Source organism: Muntiacus reevesi, chromosome 18, assembly GCF_963930625.1.
Source record: "Muntiacus reevesi chromosome 18, mMunRee1.1, whole genome shotgun sequence".
In the NCBI taxonomy this organism is placed as follows: domain Eukaryota; kingdom Metazoa; phylum Chordata; class Mammalia; order Artiodactyla; family Cervidae; genus Muntiacus; species Muntiacus reevesi.
The window spans coordinates 47948776-47976653 of NC_089266.1; the positions used below are offsets into that span (position 1 = coordinate 47948776).

The 27878-nt window shown below is 39.5% G+C and overlaps 2 protein-coding genes across 10 annotated transcripts in view; one reads left to right on the plus strand and one right to left on the minus strand.

Moving 5' to 3' along the window:
- The window catches only part of TADA2A (transcriptional adaptor 2A), a 45800-nt gene extending 24173 nt beyond the window's left edge, over nt 1-21627 (minus strand). For 4 of the 6 annotated variants that reach the window (XM_065909305.1, XM_065909306.1, XM_065909304.1 and 1 more), the window contains exons 1-5: nt 21563-21627; nt 18773-18893; nt 8895-9001; nt 7836-7895; nt 811-902 (exon numbers count right to left, since the gene is read on the minus strand). In XM_065909305.1, the coding sequence (XP_065765377.1) occupies nt 811-902; nt 7836-7895; nt 8895-9001; nt 18773-18797 (284 nt within the window). In that variant the 5' untranslated portion in view covers nt 18798-18893; nt 21563-21627. Of the gene's footprint in view, nt 1-810; nt 903-7835; nt 7896-8894; nt 9002-18772; nt 18917-21501 lie in introns of all 6 variants that reach the window. The other 2 variants (XM_065909302.1, XM_065909303.1) reach the window with 2 other exon arrangements.
- An 83-nt stretch (nt 21628-21710) lies between these two features.
- ACACA (acetyl-CoA carboxylase alpha) overlaps nt 21711-27878 on the plus strand; it is a 271850-nt gene continuing 265682 nt past the window's right edge. For all 4 annotated transcript variants that reach the window (XM_065911051.1, XM_065911053.1, XM_065911050.1 and 1 more), the window contains exon 1: nt 21711-22279. Coding sequence is in view for 1 of the 4 variants with exons in the window: in XM_065911052.1 (XP_065767124.1) it covers nt 22242-22279 (38 nt within the window). In the remaining 3 variants the exon portion in view is untranslated. The remainder of the gene's footprint in view (nt 22280-27878) is intronic.

The following is a 27878-nucleotide window of genomic DNA, read 5'->3' on the forward strand; positions in this document are numbered from 1 at the left end:
TCATTCTTCAAGGCCCTGGACATAAGGGAGGCAGCATAGTATATTTTATCAACATGTGATAGAGGATATACTCTAGGAAATTAGGGCAGGGAAGAGCTATTTAAGGGTCCTCCAGTAACATTAATAAACTATGTGGTCATAAGAAGTCATTTTTTAACTCCCTCAGCTTCAGATTCTTCATGAACAAATATATTTAAGAATGCCTCTGCTATCTAGTTCATAAAAAGAAATCATCAGTTTGAAAGTACTCCAAAAAGGTAAAAATGAAAGCAGCAGTGTCATTATTAAGCAGTGTCACCTCATAAGGCAATTGAACGCTGTTCAATTCTGCCATGCTAGGACTGAGCAAGTATCTACAAGCTAAAACCAGAAAATGCAAATAGGTAGCCTATCAAATCTGAATCTCAGGCAAGCTATGGCCGTTTATCTAAAGTCTGACTCACTTAAATGACAAGGCCATCTACAGCCAAGAAAAGTTCATAAAATCAGAAAGGAAGAATAACTAATAAGAGTCTACACTTCCCCACTATTCAGAGAGGAATAATCAACCTTCCGTGGTGTTGATACGTCCAAATTGGTCTTTTAGAGCTGGCCAGTCACAGATCACTAAACATCCTGTAGCCCTGTGAGGCATTTCAGCCTTGGAAAAACACGTGTAGAAGGGAAAAGGACTTGTCTCTAAGTCATGGGTCAAGAGAAAAGCAACATATGGCCCCTAACTCCTTTTTCTGAGGTTCCTCTTTCTAATTCAACAGCACTGTCTTTTTGGAGACCGCTAGAGCAGGACAACCCTTCCTCCCAAGCTCTTACCAATTTCCAAAGCCACAGTCCATCACAGCTTCTAAAAGAGCCATTTCTTCTTGAGCAGTCCAGCTGGGATCAAGAACAGGAAAATCTGAGGTCTGAGGAAGAAAAAGTTCTGCCTAAGAACAGATAGAGAAATAGAACCCAGCAATCCCAAATGTAATCCTAGTTAAGTCCAATGCTGTCATTCTCATGGTGTTTGAGAGACGCCCGAAGAACGTTATCATTAGTTGTTCGCACTCCCCACCTCTAGTTCTACCATTAGGATCTCCAATAAATATTATCAACCAGAAATGCCATTTAGCTCATGTAGAAATACGTTTCTTAAACTTAGCACAAAGGTAGATATAAGTATAATAGTGTGTTCCCATTTAGATAAGAGAGGAATACAAATGTGTATATTTCTATCTATTAAAATGCAAGATTAAATCATAAATAAACCATATTTATTATCATATAAATCACAAATAATAATAGAACCAAAGCTACCTATTGGGGAGGGAGGGAGAAGACAGGATGGATAGGACAAGGATAAAAGCTGGTCCTCTCTGAATATTCCTTTTTTGTAGACCTGACTTTGAAAACATAAATACTGCACACTAAGTATTAAATTTTAATATCACAAAAATCAAAAGTAAAATATAACAAATTAACCTATGGATTAATTTTAAGGCATAATCACACAGAAAGAAGCAATCCCAGGTGATTTTAAAACAAAATAATTTGACTTCTTATTTATCGTAGAATATACTTTAAAAAGTAAAACGAACTGCCAAAAAAAATTAAGTAGTGATTGACAACTATTGTTTTCAAGTAGTGTTGCTAGAGCTATTCTGAGATTATTATATGTTGATGTAGTGTGGGATAAAGCTGTTAAGTAACTGTACTGGTGTCACTGGACAGTGGGATTTGGGGCCTGGGGGAAAGAAAAGATAGGCGATCTATGAGGTTATATAAAACCATGTGGTCTTGTATTTGAAATGGAAGTTTTGGTATGAACTCATGATGTATTTTGTCTTAAAAGAAAAATTTCCAATATAGAGCACAAACTAGTGATTACCAGTATGTATGTGGGGGGTAAAATATAGGGGTGAAGGAGTGGGAGGTACAAACTATTGGGTGTAAGATAGGCTACAAGGATGCATTGTACAACACAGGGAACATAGCCAATATTTTGTAATAACTGTAAATGAAGTGTAACCTTTAAAAACTGTATAAGATATTAAAAAAAAACAACAACCCTATTCAATGAAAAAATCTAGAAAAAATGACTAATCCGACAACAATGAATACTTCTAGTGCCCTGTGTGTGGTATCTAAGGACAATTTTCCACTAAAGGAACCAGGGCTCTTTCAAGAAAAGGCTCATTTTAGTTTTGGGGAGGAAATGTACAAGATGAGATTGGAACATTTTATTATACTGGAAAGCAAAGAAACTCTCAAAGAATATGAGGGTCATGTCAAAAGGATTCAGAGGTCAACTTGTAGAGGCTCCCACTAACTAAAAATGGAACATTTTGAACATTAAAAAGAATAACAATTGCAAAGGTTTATAACATGCCAAACATCCTCAATGTCTAGAGGATGCCAGAGAAGGAACTCATACTTTCAAAACTGGTAAACAAAGGGAAATAATTTATCCTGCCTTTCTGTACGAACTTTACCTTAGTGTGATCACATAGATAATGCAAGGATATTTCTTTTTACAGAATTATTTTAACTAAATTAAGTGATAGAATTAAAAGATAACTATGCATTTTGCAATCCTAGATGAACAAATCTAGACAATGATCGTGAATGAATCTGATATATCCAATGTATGTTACTACTAATTTGTAGGAAACACGAAGTCAGAGGAACATGTTAATTGGCAAAATCTAGACTGTGCTAACATCTATAAGACAAACAACTCAGGTTTTTAAACAATCAAACTGTATGAAACAAAAGAAAGAGTGAGGGAGGGGTAGGAAGGAGAGAAAGAACACATAGGATAAATATATGAGGTAACCAACCTAGAATAGTTAGGAAAAAAAACAACAACAAACGTCACACAAGAGCCTGGTCTTCCCAGGTGGCTCAGGGTGAAGGATCTGACTACAGTGCAGGAGACGCACAGGAGACATGGGTTCAATGCCTGGGTGGGGAGGACCCCCTGGAGAAGAAAATGGCAGTATTCTTGTCTGGGAAATCCTACAGACAGAGGAGCCTGGCAGGCTATAGTCCATGGGGTTGCAAAGAGTTGAACACAACTGAGTACTTCCTCTACAAGTGCACACACACACACACACACACAAAGATCTTTAGGAATTCACCTAGTGGTCCAGCGGCTAGGACTCTGCTCTCAACATAGGGGGTGCAATTTTGAACTCTGGTCAAGGAGCTGGCATGCTGCAACTAAGAGTTCGCACACCACCACGAGAGAAGATCCCCACAACTAAGACCCGGCACGACCAAATAAATAAATAAATAGAAGAGCGATCCTTCAGTCACACAGGTGTTTAGAAATTGTTCTATCTTCTGTTAATGACACACACACATAAAAAACCCTCTGTGATCTGTCAAATTATATTACTAATAAGCAATACATTTTATCTGAGCACTTACTAGGAATATGCCTCACGTGAGGTACTATGAGATCCAAATGAGAAACTTCAGAGCCTGTTATCTGTATTAAATTCAAAATAATCACTCAATCTGGAAAGTACCATGCTGTTGCTGCTGCTGCTAAGTCACTTCAGTCCTGTCCAACTCAGACGGCAGCCCACCAGACTCCCCCGTCCCTGGGATTCTCCAGGCAAGTACATGGAGTGGGTTGCCATTTCCTTCTCCAATGCATGAAAGTGAAAAGTGAAAGTGAAGTCACCCAGTCATGTCTGACTCTTAGTGACCCCATGGACTGCAGCCTACCAGGCTCCTCCGTCCACGGGGAAGTACCATGCTGCTAAGTCACTTCAGTTGTGTCCGACTCTGTGCAACCCCATAGACGGCAGCCCACCAGGGTCCCCTGTCCCTGGGATTCTCCAGGCAAGAACACTGGAGTGGGTTGCCACTGCCTTCTCCAATGTGTGAAAGTGAAAAGTGAAAGTGAAATTGCTCAGTCGTGTTCGACTCTTAGCGACCCCATGGACTGCAGCCTACCAGGCTCCTCCATCCATGGGATTTTCCAGGCAAGAATACTGGAGTGGGGTGCCATTGCCTTCTCCGGGAAAGTACCATAAATACAGGCAAATACAACAACTCATAGTTGGAAAGCCTGTATTTCTGAAAGTGCGTTTTCTAATATTAATTAGCCCTCACCAACCTTACTATAAGATAAACCAGAAAGGCTTTCTAAGCCAAAACTAAATAGGCATATAAGGCAGTTTTTCTTAAAGTTGAATCAGTGTTTTTCAGTCTCTGAACCCAATCTTGGCCCTACTGAACAAGAATCTCTAATAGCAAGGTCTAGGAATCTATAATATTAAGAAGCCCCCAGGTGATTCTTATGCACTGAAGTTTAAGAATCACTGGTATAAAGGGTGTGGCAAAACACGGTGCCTTGACTTGTGAAAGGTTCTAAGAATCATAAGACAAAAACAGGCAAAGAACTCAGAAATCCTGATTAATGCACCACCCACCACAGCATGAGTAACTTCCAAAAATACAGCACTGTGAGATGGCAAAAGTACTGAAAGCCATTTAAAGTTTTTTGAGGCTTCATATAGGGGGAAAAAAAAAAATCAAGGTTTTAGTGACTTCATGTATAGAAAACCAAAATGTGGTCATCATTCCTATGGAAGGAGATTCATCTTTTCCTTATCTGGGAGTAAAGACTAGAAGAAACAAAAAGAGCATTAGTAATCTCCAAAAGTGCTATAAAGAACAGAATTCTGAACTGTGTTTGTATGGGTGTAGAATACGTGAGAAAAGAATGATGTAATCTGAAGAGTTAGAGGGACTTGGAGCAAAACTTTGTGCCGTCAGCATTAGGCAGAAGGCATGGTGCCCAGAATAGTTAAAGCGAGTTCATGGTCAGTCTTCCTGCAGAGGATAATCTCAATCTACTCAAAGTACACTGAATCACAATTCAAATAAATAAATATGCATTCTGCTTCTTAACATTCTTGTGTGAATTTGGGATGAATAAAGGTAACTTTTGAAGATGGGATAACCTTAGTGAAATGAACTCAGAGCCACAGCTACTCTGACCACATTCTTCCTCCAGCCCTGCATTCATTTTGCAATTAACAAAAGGGAAACAAAAGGGAAAAGAATTCATATTTCATATATTCCATATCATATGTTGTCAGAGAAATGCAAGTTAAAATGAGACAGCACCATATACCTATCAGAATGGCCAAAACCCAGAACACTGACAACACCAAATGCTGGCAAGGGTGTGGAGCAACAGGAACTCTCTTCCACTGGTGGTGGGAACGCAAAATGGCACGGCCACTTTGGGCAGTTTGACAGTTTCTTACAAAACGAAACATACCATATGATCCAGCAACCATTTTCTTGGTATTTACCCAAAGGAACTGAAAACTCAGGTCAGAAGAAAAACCTGTATGTGGATATCTATAGTTGCTTTATTCTTAATTGCCAAAAATTGGAAGCAACCAAGATATCTCCTTCAGTAGGTGGATGAATAAATAAACTGTGGTACATCTAGACAACAGACTATTATTCAGGGTTAAAAAAGAAACAAGCTATCAAGCCATGAAAAGACATGCAGGAAACTTATACATGTATTACTTAGTGAAAGAAGCCAATCTGAAAAGGGTACACTCTATGACATTTTGGATCCCAACTCTATGACATTTTGGAAAAGGCAAAACCATGGAGGTCATAAAAAGATCCATGGTTGCCACGAGTTAGGGGGAGGGGTGGATGAAGAGGCAGAACACAGAAGACTTTTAGGACCATGAAACTACTCTGTATGATACTATAATGGTAGATATATGTCATTCTGTATTTCCACAAATCTACAGAATGTGTGAACATGCAGAGTGAACCCTAATATAAACTATGGGCTTTGGGTGATAATGAGGATCAATGTAGGTTCCTCAGTGATAATTTATGTACAATTCTGGTGGGGGATGCTGATAATAGGGGAGGCTATGCATTTGTGGGGGCAGAGGATACAGGTGAAATTTCTGTACTTTGTACTCAATTTTGCTGTGAACTTATAACTGATCTAAAAATCAAAGCCTAATATTAAAAAATATATTCCAAACCTTATAATTAGTGAAGAAACTAGTTAGAAGACTGAAGGTGTTGAGAGAGAGGTAGGGGAAGGCCAGACAGTTAGCTGCCAAGAACTCTTACTAAGGAGCATTTCTTTGACTAATTCATTATGGACCAGGACCTGACTCTCGGCATTATGGGCCCAGAAATTCACTCAAGGCTTCACAAATAAGAGTTGGAGATGCTGAGTTACCCTTTTCAAACTGCTAAAAGACAGAAGTAGACAGGCTACAGCACTGTGGCAGACAGAATTCTCAAGGTGGCCCCCACTCCCCAAAGATTCTTGTCCCCTGATTAGTCAAACACTAACTAAATATTCCTGTGAAGGGACTATGCTGACCAGGTACTAATTAACTGACTGGAAAATAGGGCGATTATGGAGGTGAATCCACTGTAATCACATAGGCCTTAAGAGACAGAGAAGAGTCAGAGAGATCCAGCACAGAAGTCATGAACCAGGAGAGGTCAGAGAGGCCAAGTATTTCATCAATAACCTTCAAGGCCTCCCTGCTGTTGGTGGCTTTAAATATGGACAAAGGGGGTCAGGAAACTCTAAAGGCTGAGAGCAAGTCCCGGCCAACAATCAAGAAGGAAACAATATCATATCTCCTACAACCTCCAGGCAGTGAATTCTGTCAACAACTTGAATGAGAATGGGAAGGGCCTGAAAGTGGATTCTCCCCTAGGGTCTCCAGACAAAAATCCAGACAGACCAACACTTTAATTTCAGCCTTATGGAATCTGGAGCAAACCAATGAACATAACTGGTGTTTTGACCAACAGAACTGTGAGATGATAAATTCCTGTTGTCTTAAGCTGTTTCATTTTTGATAAGTTGTTATGACAGCAAGAGAAAACTACACAAGTATCAATCGATTAATCCATGATGTGAAACTACTGTCAAGAAGATGCCCAACCAGCATTCCTTCCTTTAAGAAAAACCAAAAAAAAAAAAAAAAAAAAAGAAAAACCAACAAAGGAGGCCAAATGTAAGAAAACTACTTGGTGAACCAGGAGATAGGCTTTGATAACAGACAAAGGTACTGCATACATGTCTGCCAAGCATACCAGATATTTACTTTGGCTTAGTAAAGTGCCCATTCCTCCGGCTAGATACTGGAATGAATGTTGTCACTTCAGTTGTGTCTGACTCTATGAGACCCTGCCAGTTGTCCATGGGATTATCCAAGCAAGAATACTGGAGTGGGTTCCCATTTCCTTCTCCAAGATACTGGAAGGACACTACTAATATCCATCCGTCCCTCATTCCTTCTTTACAGGTGTCAAAAAAATCAATCAAATTATAGAGAAGTCTTACTCTGGCCTATGAGTCAATCTATCTCTTCAAAGTGATTTTATGTATTACTATTATCATTGATCCTATATTCAATTTACAACTTAACTCTCCGAGGGTAACCAATTTCTCCAAAGCCGAGAAGGTGGAGCGCCAGACATAAATCTCACCACTGCCTACACGAACCACATAAAAATACCATTAGGCAAACACAGCAACAATACATTTACTATGTTTATAAACAAACCTAGAAAGCACACACACTATCCTTACATAGTACATCTCAAAGAACACTTTAAATTCCTTCTAAATCAAACCAAAAATCTGAGTATGTAAAATGATTTTCAGACTTGAATGCTTTAGTAGATCCATAAAATCCCAAAAAGTTTATTAGGCAATGATTACCTAATTCAGACGTGGGGGAAAGAAAAGGCAGATACTTGCAGATGAAGAAAGAATAATATCCAGTATAAAATTTGAAAATGAAGGGAAATTCTTACAACTTCATTACCATTATTTCATAAGTATGATCACTTTGATGTTTCTTGTACTCAAATCCTCGCGTGAAACACTGCAAGAAGAAACGAAAATTAAGTTACCAAAAAGTTACATTTTGAAATGCTTTCTTAAAGGATAGAAGATGACTGGTGGGTATTTTACTCTTCAATGAGTTTTTAAGAATTCATTTACTCTTGTTGGCAGCCACAACTCAAAGGTTAGGTTCATGATCACAGCTTTTCAAAGGCCCTCATAGAGAAAAAACAACAATCTGGGAAAAAAGACTTATTCCTAGGACAACTCCTCCTTATAGAAAAGCATAAGCCCTGGAAGCAGACTGTCTAAATTTGAATCCTTGCCCTTAGCATATTTCAGCAATTCTAAGATATATTTTGTCATATTTTAAAACTCTGAAATGTGGATTCATCTTATAGTAAAAAGTGTATTACAACTTCCATCAGCCATTTTTACACTTTAACATCTCTGAAACTGGGATGTTTCTTTTAATCAATAGCATTCTGGATCTGATAAAATATGGTATTTGCTGTGTGATCCTGAAGCAATTATTTAACCTCTCTTTGGCTGAGTTTCCTTTGTAAAATAGGAGTACTAATCATTACTTACTTCCTAGGGCTGCAGTGATGATTTAAAAGTTAATTCATGCAAAGTACTCAAAACAGAGCCTGGCACAGAGTAGGCACTTATCAGTACTGCAATTACTATCATCATCAACAGAACACTCTGTTCCTTTGTCACCTGCCCAAACATCACTCTTTAATAAGATAAAAAACAGTGTCACAGGGGCTATCAAAAGGAATAATCCTCCAATTCTACTTCCTGTAGTCCCAATACTTGAAATCTACTGGCAAAAACAGCATTAGGTTGATAAGGAGGAAGTGGAATATTCAACAGACTATCTCATCCATCGTGCTCTGTTCTCCAATTTTTCACTGGTAAAATGTGTAAGACTGACGGAAAAAATAGATTTAACAAGGTACGGTCCTTCTGAGCAACTGAAAGTCACCACTGAATTTACTATGCCTATAAAACTAGGCAAGCCTCCCCAAGTTACCTGTAAGCAGAGGAAAAAAGGAGGTGGACCACATTCTGCACACTTGATATAAGGCTCCATGAGGTAGGAGGAACAGCCTCGGCAAGGTGGCTTATCAGAGGGATCATCTAGAACATAAAGAAAAATTACTAGCTTTAAAACACCATATGACTATCTTCAGCACCAGAAGCTAGAAATCTGCAAATGATTACACAAGGTAATACACTGTGCTGAAAAGTTCATGGAGACAAGATGAGCTCATTCCAAATAAGAAAACACACAAATGCTCTGGAGAAGGAAATGGCAACCCACTCCAGTACTCTTGTCCGAAAAATCCCATGGACGGAGGAGCAAGGTAAGCTACAGTCCATGGAGCTGCGAAGAATCAGACAAGACAGTGACTTCACTTTCACTTCACCATTGAGGAAGGCTTTCTTATCTCTCCTTGCTATTCTTGGGAACTCTGTATTCAAATGGGTATATCCTTCCTTTTCTCCTCTGTTTTTCGCTTCTCTTCTTTACACATCTAATTGTAAGGTCTCATCAGACAACCATTTTGCCTTTTTGCATTTCTTTTCCTTGGAGGTGGTCTTGATCCCTGTCTCCTCTACTATGTCAGGAACGTCCATCCACAGTTCTTCAGGCACTCTGTCTATCAGATCTAGTCCCTTAAATCTATTTCCCACTTCCACTGTAGAATTGTAAGGGATTTGATTTAGGTCATACCTGAATGGTATAGTTTTCAATTTTTTTTCTGTTTTACATATAATACAAGCATACGTTTTGTTCTACCTGAGTTTTCTTCAAGTTTTAAAATTTTACTAATTAAATAAACTGATTATACACCTATATAATGTTTTCAATTACAAAAATATACCTTTTTATTCAACTAAATTGAATAATTGTTCTAAAACTTTTGATTTCAAAAGTAGTTATACTTTGTAGTGTCAACTCGAAGATAATTTCCAAATTATCTTAAGGTAGCTTAAACCAAGGATTCAATTAATTAATGGATAATCATTGGATCCCTAATTGTTAGACAGAATACTGAAACATCCAAACCATTGATTAATACTTGTAACTTAAAGTTTATGTATTTTTACCTATTTTCCTATGTTACAGAGAAGCTATATCTTTGGATGATGTTATTGAGTGTTCACTTTTGCCACTTTAAGGAAGTGTAAAAGGGATGTGTAGTTATCAAAAACTTCATTTTGCATTTATTTTCACAAACTGCTAATCTGTTAAATGTTTGCGTAAGAGGACAGCTCTCCGTATTATTCACTCTGCAGTCCACTGTTTTCTATGCAAAATAGAAATTACTTTTGTTAAAAGTGTATAATTAATGTATAATGTACATTTTTTGTTAAAATGTATAATGCGATATAGAAGTTATTTACTTTTGTTAAAAATGTATAATAAATGTATACTTAAGACAAAAAAAAAAAGAAAACACAAAAATGATGTTCCTTTTTATTTCAGGCAGCTTTGTTCCTTCCTACAGTACCTACTATTTCAAGCATTTAAGTAGATATGGCACCTGCAGAGAAACAAACACAAGTTTTAACTGGAAGTCTCATAATGCCCACAGTTTTCCCATGGGAAAATAATGTCACATACCTACCTAACACATATACAGTTACAGATAAAGCCCATCTGACAAAAATGTTAATAACTGCTGTATCTGGGTAATGGGCTACAAGTAATCACTGTACTGTTGCTTCAAGTTCTTTACAAGTTTGAAATTTTTCATAATAAAAAGCTGGGGGCAAAAACTCTAATTATACATCTTGAGATGTACTAATTTATACTTGAGTTGGGAGTTAAACCTAGGACAGCTCCTTCCCTTTCTCCCACAGTAAGTAGAGAACAGAGCAGACCTTCCTCCAGTTCCAATGACAGTACTGTCTCTGAAATACCAAGGCAAGGAGTACAACCCAAACTCTCTAAAGTTATAAAAACCCATACATGTGTGTCCCTGGCTGCCCCAAACTGCCACTCTCCAGTCAGGGCAACATAGCAGAGTTGTTCTCTTGTGATCCACAGGAATCTAAGAACACAGGCTTTGAAGGTAGAGAAGGGATTTAATCTGTTTGGCCTGGGGCAAACGTTTCTCACATTCTGTAATATGATGTTTCTTCCTAAAATCCAAGAAACACTCTTCAAGGCACCTTTCCCTCCTTTAAGTGGTGATTATTATTCTTTTCTTTTGTTTCTACATGTAGACCTGTAGAAAGGTGACAGAGGAAAGAAAGGTAATCTTTCTGGCCATAGCTTCAAAGTAAATATTTGGAACAGAAACTACCCCATTTCTCCCATTTAAAACAAAAATGATTTTATATTAAAAGTCAATTTTTATCAAATTACCTTCTTCCTCACATCCTTTTAATGATACGTTTTTCTTTCCTCAAATTTTCTTCAACGATAACAAAAAAATTGACCAATGACTGACTTAAATAGCTTTTAAACTCTTGTGTCAAGAATTTTACAAAAAATAATCCAACTTATAGTTTTAAAAATTTTAGACAATAAAAGAATGTCAACCTCTATTAACATGCTGACTTCCAGCCTTTCTTCCTTGTATGTGTGTGTATATTTAACAAACGTGAGATACCACATGCTTTTATAGCCTGTTTTTTTCCCACTTGACAATATATTCTCAACATCTATCACGACAGTACACATAGATCTCCCTTATTCTTTTTAATGGATGAATAATATTCCAGTATATCAATTAGCTAACCTAGTGGTTTTCAACTGCCTCCTAGGAAAGCACTGTGTAAATCTGAGGAGATGCTTTCTTGTCGCCATAATGACTAGGGAGCACTACCACACGTAGCAGGCAGGGACCAGGGACGCTAGACATCCTACAGCACTCAAGACATTACTACACACCACAGAACTGGCCTGTCTACTGCACAACTTTCAAATGTCCCACCAGATGTTCAAGTTAGGTGAAAACTTATTCATAATTACATGACCTGAAACCTAATTACACATAAGACAAAATGTTTTTGTTAGCTCTAATATGTATTGAATTTTCCAGGAAGACAGCTGCATTACTTCAAGAGGAGATTTTATCTTGTTGTGTTCAGAATTTTACTAAGACTTAACTCAAGTTGTGGTATTTCTGAATCACCAATGCAGCACGCATGAATCACTGTGCACTTGTAGTTGTAATATGCACAGTGATTCAACATATGAATACAAGCATCTGACGACTAAGGCATTATGTCTTCCACTGTAATGACTAAACATATTGAGATAGGTATTATTTTCTTACAAATTACTTTATTATATATTACTTCTTTTATTTATCCTTTATAGTATAGTTAGGGCATTATTTTTATTTCTTTGAAATCATGGGTATAGATATGTTATCTATGCATTTCATTTCCAAATAGTAAGAGAGGCTTTAAAAACATAAAAATCAAACATGGAGTCTAAGATTGAGAATCACTAGTCTAACCAGTTCCTTACTGTTGGGCATTTGTGTTATTTCCAATTTTTCACTATTATAAAAAATGCTGAAGTCAATGTTCCTGTACATTAGGGTGGTGCAAAAGTAGCTACAGTTTTGCACTATTGAACCTTGCCATTTGATATTGGAATAATTCTTAAATAAATGTGGTTAGGTTATACAACATTTTAATGCACATTTCTTGCTTTATTTTTTTTGCTAATGACTTAATACTTGCTATTTATTTTAGACTATAGAAATAATAGACAAAAAGCAAATTCAAGTGATTTTTTTATTCAAGTTCAAAATGGGTCATAAAGCAGCAGAGACAATGCACATCAACAACACATTTGGCCCAGGAACTGCTAATGAACATACAGTGCAGTGGTGGTTCAAGAAGTTCTGCAAACGAAACGAGAGCCTTGAAGATGAGGAGCACAGTGGCTGGCTATCGGAAGTCAACAACCAATTGAGAGTCATCATCGAAGTTGATCCTCTTACAACTATACAAGAAGTTGCTGAAGAACTCAGTGCCAACCACTGTATGGTCATTTGGCATTTGAAGCAAATTGGAAAGGTGAAAAAGCTTGTTAAGTGTGCCTCATGAACTGACTGAAATTTAAAAAAAAAAAAATCATTTTGAAGTGTCGTCGTCTCTTACTCCACACAACAGTGAACCATTTCTTGATTAGACTATGACATGCAACAAAAAGCGGATTGTATACAACAACCAGCCACAACCAGCTCGGTGGCTGGACCAAGAAGAAGTTCCAAAGCACTTTCCAAAGCCAAACTCCCACCCAAAAAAGGTCATGGTCACTGTTTGGTGGCCTGCTGCCAGTCTGATCTACTACAGCTTTTTGAATCTCAGCAAAACCATTACATCTGAGAAGTATGCTCGGTTTACTGATGAAATGCACCAAAAACTAAAATGCCTGGTACTGGTCAACAGAAAGGACCCAATTCTTCTTCATGACAACGCCTGACTGCAAGTCGCACAACCAAGGCTTCAAAAGTTGGACGAATTGTGCTACGAAGTTATCTGCCATATTCACCTGACCTCCTGCCAACTGACTACCACTTCTTTAAGAATCTTGACAACTTTTTGCAGGGAAAATGTTTTAATAACCAGCAGGAGGCAGAAAATGCTTTCCAAGAGTTTGTTGAATCCCGAAACATGGATTTTACATTGTAAGAATAAATAAACTTATTTCTTGTTGGCAAAAATATGTTGATTTCAATGCTTCCTATTCTGATTAATAAAGATAACTTTGAGCCTAACTATGATGATTTAAAATTCATGGTCCAAAACTGCAATTATGTTTGCACCAACCTAATATATAACATTTCACATTTTGTTCCTCAGGATTTCTATTTTCCTATAGCTACAACCGTTGAGTATGCAGAAAATTTCTGATACATATAGCCAAACTATCCCTCACAAAGGATTCCAGAACTTTGCTGCAACCTAGGAGGAGGGAAAGACTTTTTTGTTAACAATCATTCAAAATCCAGAGGCAATAAAAGAGTAATAAATTTGACTACATAGATAAACAAAAATCTCTTTTTTGGCAAAAAAAAAATAACTAAATATAGAAAGCAAATAAACTAGAAGAAAATACTTGTAAACATATCATAGACAAAGGGCTAACATCCTTAACATAGAAAGAACCTTTAAAAACTGAGAGAAAGGAACTTCCGAGGTGGCACAGTTGATAAGAATCTGCCTGCCAATGCAGAGGTCATGGGTTCAATCCCTGGACCAGGGAGATTCCATGTGCCACAACTACCGGGCCCACATGCTGCAACTACTGGAAACCCAGGTACTCCCAGAGCCTGTGCTCTGCAACAAAAGAACCACAGCAATGAGAAGTCTGCACACCACAACAAATAGTCGTCTCCACTTGCTGCAACTAAAGAAAACTTAAGAAAAGCAATAAACACCCAGCTCAGCCAAAATAATTAATTGAAAAAAAAAAACTGAGAGGGAAAAAAAAGAACCAAAAATCCTATTGTGAAAGTCATGAAGATGTAATTACGAAAAAGAGAGATGAATATGGACCTTAAACATGAAAAGACATTCAACTGCACTCATAATAAGAGCAATCAGCAGAAAGTTCTCACCCATCAGACTGGCAAAAATTCAAAAGCTTGATAATATAGTTTCTCAACAAGCTGTAGAGAAATAGGCATCTTCATATATCGCCTATGGAAATGCAAAATGGCACAACTCCTATATAAGGGAATTTAGTACTATCTGGTGATTGCAGCCATGAAATTAAAAGATGCTTACTCCTTGGAAGGAAAGTTATGACCAACCTAGATAGCATATTAAAAAGCAGAGACATTACTTTGCCAACAAAGGTCCGTCTAGTCGAGGCTATGGTTTTTCCAGTAGTCAGGTATGGATGTGAGAGTTGGACTGTGAAGGAAGCTGAACACCGAAAAATTGATGTTTTTGAACTGTGGTGTTGGAGAAAATTCTTGAGTCCCTTGGACTGCAAGGAGATCCAATCAGTCCATCTGAAAGGAGATCAGTCCTGGGTGTTCATTGGTAGGACTGATGTTGAAGCTGAAACTCCAATACTTTGGCCACCTCATGCGAAGAGCTGACTCATTGGAAAAGACCCTGATGCTGGGAGGGATTGGGGGCAGGAGGAGAAGGGGACGACAGAGGATGAGATGGCTAGATGGCATCACCGACTCGGTGGACATGAGTCTGAGTAAACTCCAGGAGTTGATGATGAACAGGGAGGCCTGGCACGCTGCAATTCATGGGGTCGCAAAGAGTCGGACATGACTGAGCAACTGAACTGAAATGTCCATTTATCTTTAGACACAGGAATTCCACTTCTAAAAATCTACCTGAATATACACCTCCAACAATACCAGGTTACGCATTAGAATATTAATTGTAACTGCAAAAAACTATATTGATGTCCAAGCACTGGACAGAAGTTGATCAAACTATGGTATATCCACATAATGGAGTAGTATGCAACTATAAAAAAAAAAAACTCCACAAAGTAATATAGTATTTCCAGGATACTATTAAATGGGGGCAGGGGAAGATGCAAAGATACATAGTATGCTATCTTTACAGTAAGAAATTAGGAAAAACAAAAATAAATTCATTTCATGAACCCCAGTGCTCACTGAAGCACTATTTACAACAGATAGGACATGGAAACAACCCAAATGTCCATGGACAGATGAATGGATAAAGAAGTTGTGGTACATATATACAATAGAATATTACTCAGCCATAAAAAGGAACAAATGAGTCAGTTCTAATGAGGCAGGTGAAACTAAGAGACTGTTACAAAGAGTGAAGTAAGTCAGAAATGGAAAAACAAATACTGTATATTAACGCATATACATGGAATCTAGAAAAATGGTACTGATGAACCTATTTGCAGGGCAAGAATAGAGACTCAGACACAAACAACAGACTTATGGATGCAGGAGAGGGTGGGATGAATTGAGAATGTAGCACTGAAAAATACACATTACGATATGTAAAACAGATAGCTAATGGGAAGTTGCTATACAACACAGGGAGCTCAAACTCGTGCTCTGTTGACAACCTAGAGGGGTGTGGTGGGGTGGGAGGAAGGTTCAAGAGGGAGGGGACATATGTATACCCATGGCTGATTCATGCTGATGTACGGCAGAAACCAATGCTACATTGTAAAGCAATTATCCTCCAATTAAAAATAAATTAAAAAATATATATATATACATGTCTATTTGACTTCGTGAAAAGAAATAAAGGACAGATAAACTAGAAAACAGTGAAACTGGAAACCTATGAAGGGCTGAATGAGAGGGAATGGAATGGAGTGGAAGAGAAACATAAGGAGTAACAATTATATATATATATAAATCTCCATAGTTTTGACTTTTGGAAGTATATTTATGTTCTACAAATTAAAAATTAAATCAGTAAATATAGGAAAGAAAAATTGAAAGCAGAACAAACAGATAAACCCAAAAGTATTTCAAAAGAATACTGTAGCCACAATGAGAACGGGAAAAAAAAGAACCAATCCAAGCAATTTATGAATATTTAACAGACCTTCAGTACTGGGTGATGCAGAGAATTTTAAACAAATCCTGAATTTGTTGAAGTAGGTCTGCTTTATGTTGTGGTACCCACAAAATTCTGAAATAATTTTGGATGTATTAAAAGACTGAGCAAATGTGCTGATGTTTTGGGAGCCAGGGTTTTCACTAATGAAAGGACACAAAACAAGGAAAAAACCTATAAAGATAAACTGGAGGTATCAATGTGAACTCATGATTTCTTAAAAAGTGTTATCTATAGGTATATACATGTATATGTGAATATATATATTGGTATATATGTTTATAGCATATACACACATATATCTCCGAGTTCTGTGGGCCAAAAAAGCCAAGATGACAACACACTCTAGCAGCAATAAGCAATGACCAGATCGTGGTTTCTAATGTCATTCCTCTCTAAAAGGACTAAGGACTCCTCAGAGAAGCGGCTAATTCCAGGGCTGGGTGATGGAAGGTAAGATGCACCTGGAATGCGGAGCCATACCAAAAAGTAAGGAGATGCTCAACAAAGTGATGGAGGGTGGGGGCAAGTCACAAGGCTGCAAGAGACACCTTGAAGGGACTCGCAGCAGTCAAATTAGGACAATCTGAGAACCAAAATAACTAAGTATGAAAATAAATTATAAATCATTGAGAAAGCAGCAATTCATGCATCCATACTTAAACAAATAAGTGAAACAAGAGGTCTCTTGACTACAATAAAATGCTAACTAATAAATATATATAGAGTGCTGGAGTACTGGGGTCTGGGGAAAAAATCATTTTGTAACCATCATAGTAAATGCAAAAAGCTTCAATGGATGCTAACTAGGGAGAAATTCTGATGAGGAACAAAATATTTTATGGTCTGAGAAAGTGTCTCCTTATGGGTTGCTTATTATACATAAGAGAAAAAAACAATTATATGGTGAAGAACTTAAATGCACACCCTGACTGGGTTTTCAAAATTAATATCACTAATGAGGGACACAGCAAGACCAGACAAACCCAAAATGAGACACCTCTATTTTTAAAAAGGGAGGAAAAGGCCTGATTCCCCAAAAGTATCAGTCACTAAAGACAAAGGCTGTGAAAATGTTTCAGTTTAAAGGAATTAAACTTAATCCAAGACATGACCTCTGACTGTATCCTGTATGGGAAGGAAGGAAGAAAAACACCATAAAGGACATTACTGAGTCAGCTGACAAAACTGGAATACAGATGGTGGGTTAGAGAAAAATATTTTATCAATGTTATCTTACAAAAGTTGGTAACTCTACTGAGGTTAGAACAGAATATCTCTAGTCTTAAGAAATAAACACTAAACTACTTGAGGGTAAAGGCCATGACGTATGTCCCTTAGCCTCAAGTGATTCTGGGGAAAAAAATGGAGTATATCTACTTATATACACATATTTACGTAAGTAAATGTGTGTATTTATAGAGATAATATATGCAAACAAGGTAAAAGGTTTGCAAAAGGTGTATGGGGATTCTTTGTACTATTCTTCCAACTTTCCTATGAGTTTGAAATTATTACCAAATCAAATTTTTAAAGTTTAGTTTACAAATTATTTTAAAAATTTAAAAATTATTTTTAAAAGGTAGACTGGTTTCAGGTTACACTCCTAGCATGGGGATAATTCATTTAGATTTTCTTTGTATATAAAATGAGATTTAAACTAGATGTGCCTGAGAACTTCACTCTGTCCTAAATTTATATAGGGAGTGTGATGAGTAACCAAATTAGATTTCCCCTTAAGAAATCGCTTAAGAGTCTACACTCCAAATGTGCCTTTCTAATTCGTCTCATTGGGACGCTACTAACATCTAACAGTGTATTTCTATTTCTGCCAAATCTCTTATCTTCAGAATCAGAGAAAAAGTAATATTTTACTTCCTCCACAGTTATGGCTGCCTGGATTTATTTCAAACATACTCCATAGTTCTCTGCACTATTATTACACTGTAGCTTACTCTGAGAATACAAGGTCTGCTAAAAACAGAGGGCAGGAGCATTTCCTTTATTCCACCATTGACATTATTTCTTACCAAAGCACCTGGAATATGTTATTGGTTCTAAAGCTAAATTCCAACTGCTTTTTTCAGTTGAACTATGGGTTAATCATACTATGCATGGTCCATCTGAGCTTAGTTTTCTTATAAGACCTAGGGTGATATGTTTGTGTCAAGTATTCAGTGGGCAATCAGTAGTATTGGTTGATTTTATTTTGATTTGATATTCTTATTCTTTTAGGATCATATTCAAATGACTTTGTTTAACTTCAAAGTACTTATTTTTCTTCTTTGATCAACTTCCACTTTAGTTTACTGTGAATATTAACCTGGGACTTGTTCCCACAGTACTTACTGCTAAAGGAACCCAATCGGTCCATTCTCCAGTTGGCAAACTGGAGATCTTCTTTAATCTGAGTTGCTTCAAGGAGATTTCAGAACCTGCCAACACATACACCGAAGCTGCTGACCACTCCCTGTGAACAAACAGAAGTGGCACCTGGATAAGGAAATAATTCAAAGGGACAAGATAAAGAGAAAATAACGCAATGTACTCAATTGTACCACATCCTAGTTTTGCTAAGGCTAAGCAAATTATTTTATCTCTATAAGCTCGTTTCCTCCTCTGTAAAATGGATATGCTACAATCATACCTACCTCCTAGAGCTGTTGAGGGTTAAATATCAAAAGTCACATAAATAATATACCATAGTGCCTAGCCTATACTAAGTCCTCTATAAAGGCTACACAGTTCTAATAAACAACAACTGATTTTCTCTGCCTGGCATCACTTCTCTCCTTAGCCCTCCATCCTTTGGAAAACTGACTCTCCCACATCTCATAAGGCTTTGGTGGTGGGATTGTGTATCACAAGACTCTATCCTCCACCTCCACAGCAGCTAAAGCAATCCAATGTGGTCTTACAGAAACCTGAATATTGAGTAAGATACACAAGGACAGAGGGTAGTTGGAGCTCAGTCATTCACTAGCCAAAGAATCTGGTCCATGAGATCTGGCTCTTTGAGATTCCCATCCCCAAGGGTAGCCTAACTGTTTAAGCTTTTTTTTTTTTTCCCTCATTTCTCTGTCTTTCCAATAATACTTTAATCTGAATGAACTTCTATTACTAGAAAAGTTAGGAATCCAATCTATTACAACATACATTTTGTTCACTAATTTATTATTTGAACGAATTTTTTTCCCCTATATTTATTTATTTGATTGTGTTAGGTCTTAGTTGAGGCCTGCAGGATCTAGATCCCTGACTAGGGATCGAACCTGGGCTCCCTGTATTGGGAGCGCAGAGTCTTAGCCATTGGACTTCTAGGGAAGTAGGTATGTACAATATACCAAGTCACCTTTTTGAAGACATAAATGAACTCCTATCTCACCCTAAGCCAAAAAAAATCCCCCCTTTCTAATCTCCCATAGCCTTTTATCTCTTTCTCTCTTTTCTTCAGCATTGTTTACATTCTTCTTTGTGAGAATTACTTCTGAATGCATATTTTTCCCACTCCTAAACTAACAAAAGCAGGGACCACATCAAATACAAATTTGTATGTCTTAAAGTGTTTGGTACATAGTGCCAAGCAGAAAGAATTCAATAAACACAAATGTAATGGACAAATGAGGGCTTCTCAGGTGGCTCAATGGTAAAGAATCTGCCTGCTAATGTCAGAGATATGGGTTCGAGTCTGCCACGACTTAGTAACTAAACAACAACAATGGACAAATAAATATTAGTTCTACAAAAAGGTTAGTTTATCTTTAGTTCTCCGACAGTGACTTTTTTCACCTGACAGTTTTAGCTTAGAGTAAGTCATCATTAAGTGTATACAACGCTCAGATAACGCTGTCAATGAACTTGTCTTCTTCAGGATGAGTCGGAGTAATTCTCCCTCTGCTCCAAACCCGAAAAAATGAGTTTGAAGAAACACGAGTTCAGTAAGAGGTATTATGCATTCAGTAACAAAACAATGGCAGTTGCTCAGTCATGTCCGACTCTGCGGCCCCATGGCCTGTAGCCCATCAGGTTCCTCTGTCCATGGGATTTTCCAGGCAGGAATACTGGAGTGGGTTGCCATTCCCTTCTCCACGGGACCTTCCCCACCCAGGGACTGAACCCGTGTCTCCTGCATTGCAGGTACTTTACCGTCTGGGCCACAAACAGCGAACATTTATTGACGTTTTCTCATAAGCTAGACACTGTGGCACCACTGTGTGTGGATTATCTGTGAATCCTTACAATCTTCTGAGGCATGGAACTTTTTCGTGTTATTTTTTTTTAGCATGGAACTTTTTCAAGGAGGGAAAGAAGCCCTGAAAGATTATTTGCACAATGTCTTACAGCTAGTGAACAGCAGCGTCACTTCAACAGAGATTAACAGAGATGGGGAACTAAAGGATGTACATAGCCTCATAAATGCTCCATGTTGTAAGCACAAGATTGCAGTAAGCAGAATATTCTTTCTCCACTCCGTTCTCCTCACTGGAGACATTACTGACACTAACATCCATGAAAGGGTGGATGCTACCTCCAAGTTAACATTTGCCAAAGTTCAAGAAGTTACTGGGAGGAGGAGGAAAGGGGCGTGAAGAGCCTTTCCTCCTCGGTGTGGTACTGAGGACAGGGGCAGGCTTGGAAGAGATTCGCAGACCAAGATTCGAAGCCTCACTTGGTCCCCATTAACTATATGACCTCGGGCGTCATTTTACTGGAGACTCAGACAACCTCAGCTCTATACACACTTAGTATCTACTTGGAAGGCCTATCTGAAAACTTGGAAGGCCTATCTGAAAACAAAGGGTCACGTCAGCCCTTTGTTGAGAACGGGATTTCGCACTCCACCACAGCAGCGACAGGAATGCCGAGGCGGAGACCCAGCGGGCCGTTCAGGGGGCGGGGCAGGCCGGGCTCGAGGCGGGGCGCGGCCCCAGGGTTCAGTCCCGGTCCGTGTCGCCCTCCCCCACCGCGCCGCGTGGCCCGCGCCTCACGCCCGCCCGCCTGCCCCTCTCGCCCCTGAAGCCACCAGGGCCCGCAGCCCTCCCGCAACCTGGCCGCCCCTCGTAGTCCCTGCCTCCCACCTCGTCCCGCGAGTGGGGCTCACGGCCGCGGCCAACCGCCCCGCAGCGCCTCGTGCCTCACCTCAGCGCGTTCCCCTCCTCCGCGCCGAGGAAACGCCAGCCGTGCGTGCGCGCCCGAGCCTTGCGTGCGCGCTCCCCGCGGGCGGCGCAGGCGCGAGCGGGCCGCGCGCCCGCCGCCTCCGCCCAGGCCCCGCCCCGGCCGTCGAAGCCCGGTCGCGGGTGGCGCTCCTGCCACCGCCCCTGTCTCGGCCCGGCTCCCGGGCTCTCGCCGTGCTCCCGCCGCGGCCTCTTGCAGAGAGGCCTGAGAGGCTGGGACTCTGAGCCGCTTGCCCGAGTTCTGAGTGGGACCAGTAATTACCCTTTCCCGAGGGCGTGTTGCTGGTCGCCGCAGGCCGGCCGGTGGCTGGTGCCGCCGTTTTATCTGCTCCAACGTGCGCTGAGCCGGAGCGGGCCAGTACTGCCCCGCTTTTGTGTTTTCTGACATTCCCACTCCCACCCTTGTTACAGCCTCGAAGGAGATCGAGGCTAAGCGCCTGGGCCCAAGGACGGCGAGCGGGGTGGCCTCTCGAAGCCGGGTCTTGCAGTGCCGCTCGTGGATTAATCAGACTGCCTGAATGGTTTAAGGGTACACTGGGTACGTTTGATTCAGATGCTCCTGGAACGTCGAAATTATCATCTTTGGAAAGAACCATCCCCTCTTTGGGCTTCAGGGGCCCAGATTGAGGCGCGATGATGAGAGGATGTGGTGGTCCACTCTGATGTCAATCTTGAGGGCTAGGTATGTCCCGACATCTCTTGTTACTACTACTAATTATTGTAATAGCTGCCATTTGTTGGGTATTTAGTGCATGCCAGGTATTGTACAAAGGAGGTTGCAAACATGGTCTCATTTAATCTTCAGAAACAACCTTGTGGGGTAGACACTCAATTGTTACCATCCCCATTTTCCAGCTGAAAACCTTTAGAAGCTGCCTTGTGAATAACTTGGGATCACATGCTAGATCACGTATGGAAAGGGGATCCGAACAGTTGCTGGGCTTAACCATTATGCTACTACATCTGTTTAAGTCTTTCATTCATAAATTTGCCGAACCTCTTATAGAATTCATTTACACTTTCTGCCAGCGTGGCTTCTTTATTCTTTTTTTTTTTTTTTTTAGTATCTGAGTCATACAAGTTCATTCTAAAAAAAAAAGAATATTTGCATGAGCAAAAATAATGTGAAAACCAGCTCCCCCCATGTAATTTAACATTTTGCTATACACTGTTTTAGATATTTTTTGACATATCATTATTGACATGAAGCATATCAAATATAGAATAGTTTTACATATGTTGTATCCTGAAAATCTGTTTATTCATTCATTAATCAAATATTTAATGAGAAGACACTGTTGTACATGCTGGGAATTCAGCAGTGAATAAAAATTTCTGCCTTATATAATAATGGGGGAGATTGACAATAAGCAACACATAAACTATATTACTATGTAATAGCTAATGCCCAATAATGTGGCAGGTTTTTTAAAAAATCAAGACAAAGGGATAAGAGTGATGGGATGATGCTGTATTAGATGGGGCAAACAAGAAAGGCCTCTACATCACAAGCTGAAATCTAATAATTAATAAGGGAGGTAGCTGTGTGGATTTCTAGAGAGAAACTGTTCTAGGAGAAAAGAAATGGCAATTAAAATAGCCCAGATTGCTTGGCATGTTGGAGAAGAAGCTAGAAATTAGAGAAAGAAATTGTGAAATAGGCAGAAGACAGATCATGTATCTGGTAAGCCACCGTTGGACTTTGGATTTTATTAGAATGTGACAGAATACCATGGAAGGGTTGAGAACAAAGGAATCATCAAATTTGTTTTAATTGCAGCCTTGGATTAGTGAAAGTGAAAGTTGCTCAGTCCTATCTGAGTCCTTGCGACCTCTTGGGATTCTCCAGGCCAGAATACTGCAGTGGGTAACCTTTCCCTTCTCCAGGGGATCTTCCCAACCCAAGGATTGAATCCAGGTCTCCTACATTGCAGGCAGATTGTTTATCAGATTTGTTTTACAAAGAATCACTGGCAGTTATGTGGCAAATAGATAGTAGAAGCATTAAAATTGCCCTTTCAATCATCCATTTTTAACAGTGTACTGGTGTTTCACCAACATCTTTACAACCACTCTCACCTCCACAAACAGAAACTGGCATCAAATGTTTAGAACTTATCTTCATGTTTTTTTCTCCTAAACTGAAAGTTTTTGATACTGGCTAGGGCGTATATCCAGATCTGGACGTCATCATTGTCAACAAACTGAATATGAGTCATCAGTGTTGTACTCTTGTGGATAAACAGTCCCACATGATGCAGGGATCTATTCATTAGAAACACAGCATTCAAGAACCTAGAAATTACCCTTCCTCTTCAATTGATGTTAGGCCCTCATTAGAATTCTAAGCCCCAATTTAGTCATTGTGCTTAAGAAAGATGTGGAGAAATTAAAAATGCATAGTGAGGGAAAGGATAACAGTAATGAAAGCAGTGCTTTTCTCAGTTTCTGCCTTCAGCATTGCAGTGGCATCAGTTATAACATGAGGAACACAAATTGGAGGAGAAATGAAAGATTCTGTTTCAGATCTGTTTTGCAACCTGCATATGGAAATGATATAAATAAGTTTGAAGCTAAGAGGAGAGACCAGGGCTAAAACGGTTTAACGGTATTAGAACTGTTTCTTTGGATATAGGTTTTCTTTGTAACCTCAGTACCCACAAGAACCTCCTGGACAAATATTTGCAAAATGAGCAGGTAAAAGCAAAGGCATGTGTGAAGTCCTCAGGCAAAAGAAAGATTGTGTAAGGTAAAAAGAGGAAATGTCCAGTTTATGCTTTCACCAGAGGGCCATGCACCTGAACATGACCTCTGTCTGAGTAGGATGATAAGTCCCTATTTGCTCGGAACAGTCCTGGTTTAAACCTATTGTCCCCGTATAATTAGTGAGGTTGCATTTCACTCCTAGAAGTGTCTCTGTTTGTACAGTAAATTATATGGTCACTCTTTGAAGAAGACCCTTCAGGGTCCAATGTCTTTCTCTTTCTTTGTCATTTTTGCCCCCATCTTACTCTTCATTCTCCCACCAGGTAGAAGTACCTCCTTTTGCCCCTAGGCACTACTTCCAAGTTTCCTTTGCTGAGGTACCTTCACTTCAAATTAGACTTCACTTCCTCAGGTACATCTCTTCTGACCTCCCCAAGTCTGGATCTAGTACCCCTCTTACATGCGTCCCAGTGCACCCTCTGTTTAACCTGTCCTGGGAGAGACAACTCAGTACCTTGTTGCCCCATCACTAAGCTTTGTCTGCCAACGAACCTGAAAAAAACAACTCTTGTCCTCTTGAAGACAGAAAGTTACATTAACAATATTAAGACCAGTCCCTGTTGAACTAATACTTTTAAAGAGTGACCTTCAGGACAGACTAATAGCACCTTCTCCATGCCCTTCCATTCTTCACTAACTGAGGAGGTTGATTTTTGAACTCAGATCCCAACAAGGAAAATTCCATCCTCCCATCAGGCTCTGTAACGTGGCTACCATCGATTGAGTCCAAAATCTGCCCAAAACTCCTCTCCCACCACTTAATCGCAGTGGTTAGAATCCGAAGTGCAGTTTCTGAGCGATCCTCCCTATGAAAATGATGATCTGTCGTTTCTAGTTACCTTGTCGAGAGTGCTGAAAGACTAGAAACTTGATCTCCTCTTTTATTTATTTTTCCTGTATCTAAGGTGGCTGTTTGTACTGTGGTGTACAAATAGATAAAAACAGAACATCTAAAAATCTAGCCATGCTTTCCCCATTTCAACTTCCTTCCCTTTAAACTCAGATAACGCTGGTCAATGTAAATCAGCCAGAGATTTAGTTCTGGGAGCAGAGCTCTGTGCCAAATACAAGGTCTCTTAAAGGCAAGGAGTTTCCTGTGATGCACTCAATAGAGACGGCTCCACTCCACCAAAGGCCTGAGCCCAGGGATTGCAGCTCCTTAGGGCTCAGCTCTTTGAGTCCACACACTAGGAGCCTAGCGTGCTGTAGTCCATGAGGTCACAAAGAGTTGGACACAATTTCACAACTGAACAACAACAACAAAAAAAAACTGACTCCACCACGGCCCAGCTCAGGGCTGGTGCAGCCTCTTCGGCCTCTGTTGCTGCCTCTTCCATTCAGGAGTGTTTCGATCCTCTTGTTTTCATTTGCTCCATCCCTCCATATCTTTCTCCTTTTGTGGCCACCCTAGTCAAAGGAGTTAGGGAATAGTAGTATTCCTTCTAGGAGGTTCCTAGATTGCTTTTTTTGGTTTTTTAAAATGAATTGATTTTTAAATTATTTATTTCTTTGTGGCTGCGCTGGGTCTTGGTTGCTTCGGGTGGGTTTTCTGCAGTTGCAGAGAGTGGCGGATTCTGTTTGTTGCAGTGCACAGGCTTCTCACTGCGGTGACTTCTGTGATTGCGGAGCACAGGCTCTAGGGCTCAAGGGCTTGTTTCGCGGCATGTGGGATCTACCAAGACCAGGGATTGAACCTGCGTCCCTTGCCTTGACAGGCGGATTCTTAACCATTGGACCACTGCGGAAGTCCCTTTTTTTTAATTCACTTTTATTGAAGTATAGTTAAATTACAGTGTTAATTACTGCTGTACAAGAAAGTGACTCAGTTACACATATATATACATAAATAAATTCTTTTTCATATTCTTTTCTATTCCACTTTATCATAGAGTATTGAATATAGTTCTCTCTGCTCTACAGAAGGACCTTGTTACTTATCCATCCCATATATACAAATTTGCTTCTGCTAATCCCAGACTCCCACTCTCACCCTTTTCCTCCCCACTCCCACCTCGCCACCACCAGTGTATTCTCCATGTCCCTGATTTAGGTTCAGTTGCTAGACTGCTCTTCTCACTTGATCACCCTCAACCATGACCATTCTGCCGAGGAAGGATTGAAGTACTTTTGCTAATCTACTTAAAGAAATATAAGGTCTATATATAGTTGTTTCTTTACACAGCAGTGTATCTGGGGTGCTTCTGCATAAGTAAGGACTCCCTAAAGTTTCCAAGTGGCACTAGTGGTAAAGAATCCGCCTGCCAATGCAGGAGACATAAGAGACGTGGTTTTGATCCCTGGGTTGAGAAGATCCCCTGGAGAAGGGCATGACAAACCCACTCCAGTATTCTTGCCTGGAGAATCCCATGGACAGAGGAACCTGGTGGGCTACAGTCCATAGGGTCACACAGAGTCAGACATGACGGAAGTGGCTTAGCACTCATGCAGAGATCTCAAAAGTGAACAAGAAGGAACAAGTTCTGCTAAAGGACCCTATTGCAACCCATTCTTCAGATAAGGAAAAGTGAGGCGCAGAGAGGTAAAACCTCTTACTCTAAGTCATTCATTTCCTAGGTAGTACAGCCAGAATTAAAATCAGGTCTGTCTAAATATAATTAGTAAACTCCCTCTGGCTATTCAAGCTAAAAAGTTAGCAAGTTTTAGGATTTTCATAATCCCAGGGTCATTAAGGCTGATTTTCATGAATCTAGCCCTTTGCTACCCATCTCTTCTGCCTCTTCCTCACCTCACTAATGTTTTAATTTTTGGCCACACTGTGTAACTTGTGGGATCTTAGTTCTGTCAGGGATGGAACCAGGGCCCTGGCAGTGAGAGTGCCAAGTCCTAAGCCTTCGACTGGCAGGCAGTTCCCTCCCTGTCTTCTTTTTGATCTCTGCAACACATAGGATGTCTGTCTCTTGGAACAGCAGGTCTGGGGTAGGATCTAAAAAGTTAGGTGAATCAGGAATGTCTTATTGCTGAATGACTCCTGTTTACCTGGAAAATTTTAAATGCCTACTAGGCAGCCCAGCTGCATGCCTTTCAGCCTGATGGACAAGGCCTCAGACTTTTGGCTTTCCAAACAGACTCCTAAAGTGTTCTGTGTAATTTGATGACAGGCAGTCTACACTCTTTTGCAACCAACAAGTAAATGTTTGAAACATGAATTGTTAGAAACCAATTAATATAATTGAAAAGGTATGTAGTTTGAAAGGAGGCTTCAGGAAAGAAGGCTTTCCTGAATTTGAATCCTGTTCCACCTTTGACAACCTTCAAGCATTTAGGCAAATTATTACCTTTCTGTGCCTCTTTTCTCCTCATACATAAAAAGAAAATAATACCTAATTTATAACACTTTTATGAGGATAAGATGGTGTATGTATAGTACCTAGTTCATGGTGGGGGTCAAATAAATTATAATTGTGGTTTTAATTTTAATTCCAAAAGTGCTCCATTGTATGACCTTGGGACTTGCTTAGAAATTATTTTAGGCTATGTTGGCTAGTGGTCAGTAT